This window comes from Coturnix japonica, chromosome Z (genome assembly GCF_001577835.2).
Source record: "Coturnix japonica isolate 7356 chromosome Z, Coturnix japonica 2.1, whole genome shotgun sequence".
NCBI lineage: Eukaryota > Metazoa > Chordata > Aves > Galliformes > Phasianidae > Coturnix > Coturnix japonica.
The window spans coordinates 44,498,454-44,510,748 of NC_029547.1; the positions used below are offsets into that span (position 1 = coordinate 44,498,454).

Here is a 12,295-nt window from a genome sequence, read left to right on the forward strand (position 1 = left end):
AGAGCAACTATTATCCGTGCAAGATACATAATTATTTGAAATCTTATCTTTTCTCAGCATTTCAATTGATTTACTCTTCTGCTGCATCTTTCTTGGGACTTTAGTTCCAAGAACTATGATTTATTCACATTAACGTGACAAACCCTCTGGTATGAAGAATAAAATTCCCTATAAGACAACAAAATCCTTTTGCCCAAATACTTCCCATTGTTAGAAAATTGGATGATCTCCATGCATTATTCAAATGCCTGTTTGTTGTTAAGTACCAGAAAGCCATACTTTTCATTCCTCAAATATTGAAGATCCTGTTCAATACTGAAAAGATCCAACCAACATCACAGAGTAGTAATACTGATCATAAATGCACGATGACAGCATTTCTAAAAATAAAACAAGCTACATTGTGTAACTTCCTCTGTTATTACTGAAATGCTGCGCCAGATGCAAACAATATGAAGGAATTTTGCTCAATATGTGACAGAGAAAAGGGCTGGAGGATTTTCAACCTTATTCAACAGCAGAACTGCCAAAAATAAAAATAAAAATGAGTCACTCTTGACATCAGACATTGACATTTAGGAACCTCTGAGTGCTTTTTAGTTTTTCAAGGGTCTTAGTATGGTCAAACAACGATGCTGTAGATCACATAAACCATGTCTGCTTCACAAATTGGCAAGTTTATCAGTATGTTAACAACAGCTGATGTAGATCTTCTGGTATGGATTATTGTCCCAGTTCTACCAAGGGAAAAAAAACAAAAATTCAAAGAGATAGCTTTCAACCCTACTTTTTGGAGCTCAGCTTCATAGTGAAAAGCAAAGAAGTAATACTGCCAGAAGGCACAGCTAGCTTGAAAAGCTAGCTAGCTTGAATACAAGCCGTGAAGCCACGCTCGGTTGTAAAGAAACAATCACAATAGAGTTGAGGGTCTGGTTTGAGAAATAAGGGGTGCCTCCATGTGCTCTGGGAAGAGAGGAAGCAGAGTTTGATATATTCTTAAGAATGTAAGTGCAGAATCGTTCCAGTTGCTTGAAAAATTAGAGTTCAAAGATTGCATGCAGCCATCTTTTTACTAGCAAATTTTACTCAGTCCTCAGCCATAAAACTGATCTGCATTACAGAAAGACTTTTTGTTTTGTTATTTTCATCATTAACAAAGTGAAACTATGATTAACTCACGCATGGAATGGATAATGTGTCATGTTAAGCAGACTAAATTTTCAAGCATTTATGCTGCTGTTGCCAATGTAAGTGAGAGGGCATTTCTAAACAGTTCATAAGCCGCTATAATGATTTTTCTTGCAGAACTCAGTATCTGTACAAAATGTTCTGTAGGTAACACTTAAAAAGACAGCCTTCAATAAAGGCAAATTCAAACACAGAGCCTCTCATCTGCAAATATTTGCAGCCAATACAGTCTTCTTGTTTCTTTTTAATTCCATGCCACGCTTTCTTCTTTTAATTACTGTAACGTGAGTCCAGACATCTTTTATTTTCTGCACAGTGTCTACTGCAATGACATTCCAGTGCACAGCAAGGACCTTTAAGACCTGTTACAATATGTACTACAAATAGCCTAACAAGTACTGCTAGTAAAAAAAGAATATAATTAGCAAAGCAAAATCACATCTCTGAACCACATGCACACACTAGTTTAGCTCATATCCCTTCACTGCTTCTGGAAGAAAGAGCTCAAAGGCACCACAGTTTGCTTGTGAGCTAAAGAAAGTTCTGTACAGTCAGTTACCCTTTCCTATGTAGGTATCCTCTTAGCAACACTGACAAGCAAACAATATCACAAACACTATCAGCTTTCAAAAACAAGAGTTAAAACAAAAAAGCAAGTTAAAGATAAACTGTAAAAGTCATGCAAACCACCATGAGATTAAAGCCAAACAGTGCCTGTTACTAACAAAGTCTTAAAAATATCAGACAAAAGCTTCTAGTTATTCTCCTAGTTGACAGACACCACATTTTAACATAAGAAGCATAACAGAATTCAATCTTTAAATGACTGCGACTGTTTCAGCCTAATTAAATACCAGCACCTGACTTGTCTGTTTTACACACCGGATTGACAAAAAATAAACCCCAATGATTTACCATCCCAAATTAGAAAACTAACAGACAAGTTAGTATGTATGTATACCGCAAGTGGTATGTGCACATTCTAATATGTGACTGGAGTTCTCTCACTGTTGCAAACTCACTCAAAATCAAGACTTTTCTTACAAAAGCACTCGAAATAGGTGCTCACTATTTCTTAATAAAAGAAGTTCTAAAAAAAATATGGTTTGTTGCTGTTTTTAACAAATTGGTTACATGTATTTCATCTGTTAATATTATTCTAAATAATACAAAATACCTAGTTTGAAAAAAACCCACAAGGGTATAGTTTTAAAAGGAAAACCCCAGTACCACTTCCAATTTAGTTTCTTTTAGGTGTAGCTGTTATATGAACTGGAACTTTTACTTTTGTTTTTTTTTTGTGTGTTCTTTTTTTTTAAAAAAATTTATTTATTTATTTATTATTTCTAATGCATTGATAAGCTCTACAGAATGATTACCAAAATAACACTTCTGTTACATAAACAAAAGGTGAATTCAGTTTGAATCTGCAAGTACTACTTAGAGCGACGAACTCTAGAAGGAACAGAAATGGACAAACAGGACAGTAATTAAAACTTTACTTAGTAAAGGCGTATCTTTAAAAAATTAATTTCTCGGGTGTTCATCTTTAACACTGAAAACTCAGTAAGTGTTGTTATCCTTAAAAAAATAGTTTTTTTCAGTATAATTTAATTCATACACAGGAGTATCAACACATCAGCGTTCCCAGTTTGGTAGAGTAGACATTAGAGGTCTTCAACACACCACAGACATTATCCCTTTGTTTGTGTGGCTGATTGTAATAGACTCTGTCTCATTTCTACAGCACCTTCTCACAGATAGGAACTTATGGAATCCTCAGAGAAACATACTGGTTACCCACATGAGTAAAGGTAAGGAAGACACCACATTTCTTGAGTGACTTGCTGTCAGATTCATTTCTTAAGTGTATTAGAATCCCCTTTAGCTCTCACTACAGCTCAGTAGTCAAAAGCCAGTACTGATCAGTGTCTGTATCATTAAAGACTCGATCTACTACCTACTTCGTCTTATTTTTAAACATGAATCAAACGAGATGTAGAAGCACAGAACTGTGATACACTTTACAACTGCAAGTGGAATCATATCTTCTTTAAGAATTACAAACTAATCTCATTTATTAATATCAATTGCATACTAATCTCATAGCCATTTCATTTAACAGCAGCAAAAAGTGTTTTCCTAACATCAACCTAAATAAACATTACTTCCTACACTTGTTTAACAGCAGTTTCAGCCCTTTTGGGGACATAAACAGACTGATTCAAAAAGGGATTCTCCACCTTGACAGTAGGACCCTTGCAATGGATGATAACAGCGCCTGGAGAAATACAGATATACCCCTACAAAAGACCTCCAGAGCAAAACTTGCTCTATATGTCTTTATAATTTGTTAACACTCCTTAAGTTTGCTCAGTTTCTTCTTTTGATACTGCCTGAGAATGGACCCTGAACTAAATGGTGCACTCTGGTACAGCACCCTCCCTTGCAGTATGAAGTTATACCCCTTGCTCCTCTGGTAGTTTCAAATCTTCAGGAAACAAAGCTGAAGTCAGAATTCAAAGTCCTCAAATACAACTGGAAAGTCATGGACAATATTTTCTACTCACTAATGCATGCAGTACAACCTACATGCAATGCTAAAAAACAAAATAAGTCATATTTCAACAAAACTGCCTTGCTGCACGTTCTGCTGCACAGTCAAAACTTGTTCTTCCAGGCTCTGCTGGAAAACAGATTGAGGCAAACAAGAAAATAAAGGAAAAAAACAAAAACAGAAATAAGAAAAGTCACTTGGCAGTATTATGTAAATAAATGGAACTGGAGGCAGAAACATAGGTTCTGGTCTCAGATTTTCCACTGAGCTATGTCAGAAACTCAGTTTACTGTTTCCATTCTATTTATCATTCACACCTATAAGTATTTTGAAGTTCCACAGAACACACATTACCTTTTCTATACCTTGCTAAATGGCAAACTAGGGCAACAGTACATCTGTTAGTTGTCAAATACTGTCACAGAAATGAATGTTAGTTACACGATCTATTGCCAATCCAATGAATAAAGGTTCTGCTTAAACCATTTAAAAGTGTAGACAAGATCCTTTCAAAAATAAGTATTCAGATGTGTGTCAATTTTGTGCTTATTTATGCAACAAAAAATAAATCCATGCAAGTAATTAAATACCAAGTTTCATAACTTTAACAAATCATTATACAAAGCACCACCAGTTGTCATGTTTCTTGAATAATAATGCCCATAATAAAAAAAAAAAAATTTAAAAAAAAATCTTTCCTGAGAAGTTGTAATTTGTTATTAGAGTATTTCTTAAGGCAGGTCAGTTTGCACACTCTACATTCTTCAGTTAGATATGTTCCAATCTAGTTCTTTTGATGAACAGATGACTTCTGTTGCTTCTGAAGACTCTAACATTAGAAATCCATTCAGCTCAAATAACTTCTCATTGACTTCACTGAAGACAGACGGAACTGATCACACGCTTAAGACTGACCATATTCTGATCTATTTTGATAGAAGTGACTAAAGAAGAAAAAAGCAATTCTGCAATTCTACATTATTTTCAAGACATTCAGATATAAAAGGTTTTGTGCAGCACTCTTGTGGGAAACCTTTATGCTCTCAGAATAGGATTTTCTCATTCATTTTTCAGTTTTTTACTGTTTTGCATTATATTTACCTAAAGCATGGTGATCACTGGAAAGCTGGTAAAAAGCTAATAAAAACAACATAACTAAAGAATAGATGTTCACTTTTCAGATAAAAAAAAAAGTTGCCTGTCATGAATCACATTAAGATTTTGCAGAAAACTGGACTTTTATTAAAATTGTTTTAGTCAGTCCTTCTAGATGCATATAACACAGTAAGTATTTTTTATGGACTTAATGCAGGTTAGCACCAAATGACAGATGTAAATGTGCAGCAATATAATAAAGATTTGAGCTATGCAATTTTGCAATTCAATGAAGCACTAAATCTAAATTGCATAAGCAACAGGTTAGCAGTATGCCCTTCTATGAATTACTTGAAAGCAAAAGTGTCAGCTGCACATACTGCATAGTAAATATAGTTTATTAGAAAATTAACATGAATATCAAATCCATTTTGTACTCTTGTGGTTTTTTTGTTGGTTTTGTTTAAATTTTATTCCTCAGGGGTCAAACAGACAAAGTGTAATTTTGTGGTTAGAAGACAACTTCTGTACTAAATGAATATACAGATAAAGCATTGAAAAAATCTTTTTTTTTTTTTCTTTTCAGTTAACATAAAGTAACAAGCAAATCTGGAAATGATAGGCTGTTTACAAAGGATTTCCACACAAGAATTAATGTGGAACAATAGTTTCACAATACCCTACAACAAAAGCTCCATAGAATTTCCATCATATGATAATATGATGGAACATATCTTAAAAGGCAACAGGGAAGAAAAAACAGATTTCAGTTTAAAGAGCATTCTGTTAAAGAAACTTTCGTCAGAAAAATCATCCCCTTTTCTCCTTACCTGAACAACTGTTGGTTCACAGGCAAGAAAAACAGCATCAAAAGTACAGTGAAGACTCTCTTTACAGATCTGATGTTTTGCATATACATTTTGGTACTATTTCCTAGTGTTAATTTGTCACCCTATTCATAAGGCTACATTTTACAGAAACAAAAAAGGATGGAAGAATTTTGGTTGGTTTTACTTTATTTTTATTATTTTACCTTTTGCTTGCTTTGTTTTCCCCCCCTCTTAGATAAATAAAATCTTACTGCAGCCAAAGCTGGCTGTAAGTGCAAAGGATTTACAGCCTATACCAGCAGGTAAATAAACAGCCTGCTCAGTGGAGCAGAATTAAGCATCCGTCCAGAGGACAGAAAGCCAATACTTCACAAATGGTACTGTTTGATATTGACTGCCAGAGGCATTTGCATACAGCTCCTTAACTACGATTACTCATGAATCTCTCCAGATACAGTTTGTTATCTTGACTCTAAGTAGCTCTCTCTAGTTAGTTTCTGTATTAGCCATGACAAATGCATTTTAGAAACTATGACAGGCAAAGATTAAGTCAACAGAAGTCAAATTTAAAACAAAACAAAACCATGAACATCTTTAAAATGTCTTGGTTAAGCTTTTCCATTTAACCAGCACTCACCTACATAGGCTTCATCATCCACTGGCAGGGGTACTGACATGCAGAGGTAGGTATCAGACTGCTCAAAGACAAAAGAACAGAAATTCCCTTAAAATAGGGCATTCTTGCAATGAAAAGAAACAAAGTAGGAAAACTTTTTCAGAGGATGAATGGGGGGAAAACTAAAATACAAAAAAAAAAAGAAAAAAGAATTAATAAATTATACACTTGTAAGTCTTGGCCTTGAAATTATTTCCAATGGCTAACAAACACCACACTCTGCCTAGCAAAAATTGGAAGTGTAACAGTACCGATGATATCCAAACATGCTGCATAAATGAATGTGTGATACGTAAAAATGATAAGAATTACTAAGCTTCTGTATCCTTTCAGTATTTACAAGCCTTTTGTATTTACAAGTTGCATTCTTTCAGTACTTACAAAGTTCCTATATTCTAAGAATAAAGAGTATCTCAGAGCTAAAGATTTTTCTACCACTGTCCCCTTAATTGAAGATGCATATAACTGGACACCAAAGGGTAAAAATACAGTGCCATTGTAACAGCAATCATAGGAATAAATATATTTGTGATTCATGCATCTAATTATACGATAATCAATAAAAATATTTTTCCCTGAACATTACAACAAACATCACATGGCCCTTTAAACAAAGAACATAATTAACTAAAAAAAATAATAATAAAATCAATTTGCAATTTTCTTGCTTAAACATTGTAAAGGACTAGCAATTTCCTGGAGCAATTGGATGAACAGTACAGATGAGATACTGAATAATGGGCAGTCCATGCAGAAAACCTATCAAGAATGACCTCTGCAAGATGTTACAGATGCCTTAGTAACCTAAAACACTTTGAGTTTAAAGCACTCAACGTGTCATTTTTGGAATTATTCTTGGATTAAAACAGAAAAATCAATTAAAACACAAAAACCGTATACTCGGAGCAATGGCCACAAATAATACCCAGGTTTGAAATCTACTTTGGAACATAAAATAATGCCCCTGAAAACAAAACCGGGCAACTCTATGGAAAGAAAAGCTCTTTCATAGCTCATCAGCAAAACAGTGAATCATTGGTACAGCACAAAATTATTCATCTTACATGCATATGAACTATGGAAATCTAAAAATGAAATCAGCTTTATCTCATCTGCCAGGTGGAGGTCAGTTCCCTACAATAGCACCATGCAGAAAAAAAACACTAGTAGCTTTATGGAGATTATTTGTCCAAAGATTATGTAGGATGTCAACATTGCTGTAATGAATTAATTCCTTTCCATGTTTTATTTAGATGTAATAGAGATTACACTATAAGGTCATGGATATGGCTTGTAGGTTGACAGCTATGCTATTATGTAATTTAAACATTATTTTTAAGCTTTAAGGTTGTTTAAAAAAGATCTTATACAGGTGGTACTTCACTACAACCATGAACTCCAAGACCAATAGGATGGTCCTCTTTCACTATTATTTAGCAAAACAGATAAAAACAAAACTCCTGCTACAAAACACTTTAGGTTAATGGGAAAAAAAAAAACACCAAAACACTGCAAATAGGCTTAAACAATTAAATGCAGCTGAGAAGGAATGACAATTACAAGGGTGATAACAGTATGCAATTGCACGAAGCAGCGATTACCAGAGATAAGAAACTTGCATGGGTGGTTTGCGTGAAGATGGAAAGAATAAGCACAGGTCAGCTGATATAAACGATTTGAATGCCTTCGTGAACTCCAGGTATAAGTGTTTACAGAACATACAAAAGCGATTCAGAAACTGAAAAGGAAATAGTTTATTTTGTATTTAGCTTGGAATAAGAATTTCATTTAGAAACTTAATCTTCTCAAGCCAACAGCAGCAACGCTGCTCCAACAGAGATGCTTTAAAGAAGCTACTTGAGCAGCACGTCACTGGGGCTGCTCAACTGTTCCCTTCAAAGCCTTTCCACAAGCACTACCAAATTCACATCACTTGTGAAGAACATTACATAAAAAATACATCACAAAAGAATATACCATTCGATTTCTTAGGTCAGTTAGCTGCTGATCTGAATAAAGGTTTCTTGCACTACATCACAGCATAATGATTCATTTGAAGCATAAGGTTTTCTTTTCATAGAAAAATGCATGATAAGGAACAGACAGCACAGAACACGTGTGTTACTCTAAATATATTAGTTTTGTCTCCACAATTAAACTAACCTACATCTTCTCTAGTAATTTCATCATCATTTCCCACATAAGTTGCTTTCATTCAGAACTCAAGAAATAAATGCAATCATAACCAATATAGCAAGCACATCTCCAGAAATCCTTTGCCACTGCATTTTAAAAACTGCACTTTTTTCCTTGCTCACTGCTTCACTTTGGCATCTTTCTTGATTAGATACAGACTCACAAATAGGTCTTGAAACTGCACACGAACATCTGGAGGGCTAAGAGATCCATGAAGAAGACTGAGATAGTAAGAGGCCACTACAGAACAATCTCCTCTCTAAAGAGGATAATTCACCTCCATTCCACTTACACCACAATAGTGAACTAATGGCACTAAAATGCTTTTGGTCATCTCCTTCTGTGAATTTGAAGAAAAGAAAGACTGCCTTTCCTGCATTTCTTCTCACTACACACATTGTGCTTAACTTGTATAAATAGGAACCAAGTTCCCTGCTGTTAGAGTGGGTCAGTGCGGAAGAAGGAAGGGACAGAAAGGAGAAAGGGAAAAGAAAAAAAAAAAGAGGTGAGACAGAGAGCATATGAGGTTAGGAGTTATTTTTGCTTATCTTCTTAACAATTAGTGTGGCAAGTTGCTTTCTGTTGCTGTCTGCCTTCCCAATCCCTCTCACAAATCTACACTAGAATAACATTTAAGTTTGTCCACCATAAGCCCTGCTGGATATAGATATTCATGCATATTTCCCATCTAACAATTATCCCACCATTGATGGTGATGCCTTCTATCTTCTTGAATAGGACAAGGAAGAGACTGACCCCTTCATGCATGATTCCCAACATTTCAACTAATAATTCCTCAGGTGTCATCACTAGAACTTACACAATTAGAAATGTTCACCCCTCTCTCTAAAAGGGATGCTTAGTGTTTTGTTGCAGATAAATAAAGTACAACAGAAACTCTTATCACTGTTTGTACTTACTGGAGTGATGCCACTTACTCAGAATTTTATGTTCCAGGGGGCTGCTCCCCAAAAAACTGAAAGCCTCTTTTTCCCTTCGCTATTTTTTAAAAGTGCAATCTGCAACAATGAGTCATCCCTCTCTGCAGCACAACATCCTGCTCTTTTGAAGCATGGACAGCCCTTTTAAAGAGACGTATCTTTTAATGACATATATAATTCCCTGCATTGCCTCACCACAGAAAATATAAATTAAACATTGTTTGTCTCGCCACATGAAGCCACATCTGAAAGTCACAGCAGAATTTTAGGCTTTTAATGTGAATCTGAAAAATGCTGATGTTAAAAATTAATTTTTCGTTTTTGCTGCCTTGGTTCAGTAGAAGATAAGCTACTTCAAACCACAAAAAGCACACCAATGCTACTTACTGGAATATTGTTAACATTTTAGAATGTTAGAACAAAAGTATTATTCTTGCTAAAATGCTTTCTAGCATTGTCTCTCAGCTTGCCAAAGTTGCAGTAATGTTCAATTTACTGCAACTAAAATTGAACTGGGAAGCCATTTGAGATTTGGTGTAAACTGCAATTTAAATCTTCTCTCTTATGAGTACAACTGCGGAAGTTTCATTTTAGTAAACTCATACTTCTTGTTTCAATACGCTCTAGCAATTGATTGTAAGAAATTAACACATTAGAAATAAAATTGGTCAGGTGAAAATATTTTTCTATCCTTTGAAACTATTATTCAGATTTCTATTCCTCACTGGACATGTACATGTCTATTATAGTTACCATTTTCTTCATTCATTTGACACTAGTGACATTTCAGGCAAGACTTTGTTTCTCTAGCCCCTTGAAAAAGAAAATATGATAACTGGCAAAATGAAAGACTACACTTCTCTCACCTGCTTGGGTGTCACTCCAGGCATACGAATGTCCAATGTGAAATCTGATAGTCGAAATGAAATCACTGGCCTAGCGCTCCCAAAGCATTCACTGGAAAGAGATCTAGTAGCATCTTTATACCTTAGAAACAAGGAGGGAATATGAACATGTTTTTAATACATTTGAAAAAGATCTGCCTTAGAAATAGTAAAGAAGTCTGACAACACAGAATGGACTCCAGGAACAATTTGGAAATTTCACTCCTTCATTAGGTCACAAAAACATCTCCACCATCAGCAATTACTAAAGCAATTCCTGTGCAAAAATCAGATGTGTTAATCTCATCTAAATAACTGCCTTAGGTACACAGATGTGCAGATAAAGAACCACTTCACTAGAATATGTCAAGTACTATTAATCATGCAAGACAGACTGTTGTTTTGTTTAGGACTACGTAACTGCCATATAATTCAATAAAAGAGACTTTTTATTTAACTTCCAATACTATGACATTTATAGCAATTCCCACTGCCAGCAGAGAAGCAAAACAGGAAGTTTTAGAACTTCACATAAATATCAAGGTCTATATTGAGGGCAAACTACAATAAATAAATAAATAGAAAAATGAATTCACTGTATCAGTGTTTCATTATTGTTTTTATCATCCAAATGACAGCCATCATTAACTTCTACTTTACAGAGCTATTTGTGAAAAAAAGAGTTTGACCTCACTATAGTGAGAGTGAGGCTTCCAAATTTTACAAGCAGAGCACAGAACAAGTGAGCAAAACCAAACAAACAACATGCACATTTTTATCTAGGACATGCTTTTTCATGTATTTATTGTATTTCCATATAAAAGTGATGGCAGCCCTAGAAAGCAAGCACTCAAAATGTAAGGTTTTTCTGCATAACCCACCTTTTGAAGACAGAAAGTGGGCTTCTGAAACCCAAGCAGATGTTTTGAAGAACAAGAATCAGTATTAGCAGGTTGTTAATGAGGCCAGCCATGTCCACCCTACAGTTCCTGGCCCGACTAAGGGAGCAGAAAAAGGGCAGTGCAGCTCTATCAGCTGTGATCCTGACTATTAGGCAGCAGCAGCATCAATTCATTACTTCATTATTATGTGCTCTGCAGGCATCCTCCGGCTTCTGACAGACCATCTGTCTTGGAAGGTGATGCACTGTAAATCGGGAAGGTAGATGATGCTATGTAGTCTTTATTACTAGCTGTAAAAATCTGTTGAAGAGTTTTCCCTTGGAGATAGATGAGACTGTGCCTTTGTCCACTTAAGGAGCTGAAATGAAGTAGCTCTACTGATGCTTCCTCTGCAGGTTGCGCAGTTAGATCTGTGTGTTCCGTATCAGTCCATGGTGCCAGAGACACCCAGTGGCATCACAGAAACCAGCATCAGTCATCTTTTAGAACCTGTAAAAACAGAAGCGGATAAAGGATGACTAACAGGTTACACCATTAGTTATCAGCAAATCCCTGCTCAGAGTTTTTGAAACGTTAGTAAGTATTCTTAAAAGGTACAGCCCAAGCCAGGGAAGAATAATCATTTTAGTCCCCTCCCATTCATTCAGAGGCAGAAATTGATGCATTCAATATTGACATACAAAAGTCACTTGGGAATTCATTTTAAATGGCACAAAGGAAAAATAAATAAATAAATAGATAAATAAAATAAAAATGTTAATATGCAAAAGGCAAAACTATGTAACTCAAATATACAACAGTACAGTATAATGTATTCTACAAGCAGCTAGAAGAACCAGACGCTGGTACAGCAAAAAGCAAGCTCTACAAATTTTAAGAACTATCACTAAAAGTTTCTGCACTTGTAGCAGATTGGGATACTATATTTTTTAAAACAAAAATACAATATTACACCACTCTGTCATTAATGCACCTGCTACTTATGCACTGCATTGCATAACTGATCCTAACAAATTGTTTTAAGAA

At 35.1% G+C, this 12,295-nt stretch overlaps 1 protein-coding gene across 4 annotated transcripts in view; it reads right to left on the bottom strand.

The window, feature by feature from the left end:
- Positions 1-12,295, bottom strand: part of PAM (peptidylglycine alpha-amidating monooxygenase) — a 112,504-nt gene that overhangs the window by 50,219 nt on the left and 49,990 nt on the right. For all 4 annotated transcript variants that reach the window (XM_015849430.2, XM_015849429.2, XM_015849427.2 and 1 more), the window contains exons 2-4: positions 11,249-11,758; positions 10,350-10,470; positions 6,308-6,365 (exon numbers count right to left, since the gene is read on the bottom strand). In XM_015849430.2, coding sequence (XP_015704916.1) covers positions 6,308-6,365; positions 10,350-10,470; positions 11,249-11,340 — 271 coding nt within the window. In that variant the 5' untranslated portion in view covers positions 11,341-11,758. The remainder of the gene's footprint in view (positions 1-6,307; positions 6,366-10,349; positions 10,471-11,248; positions 11,759-12,295) is intronic.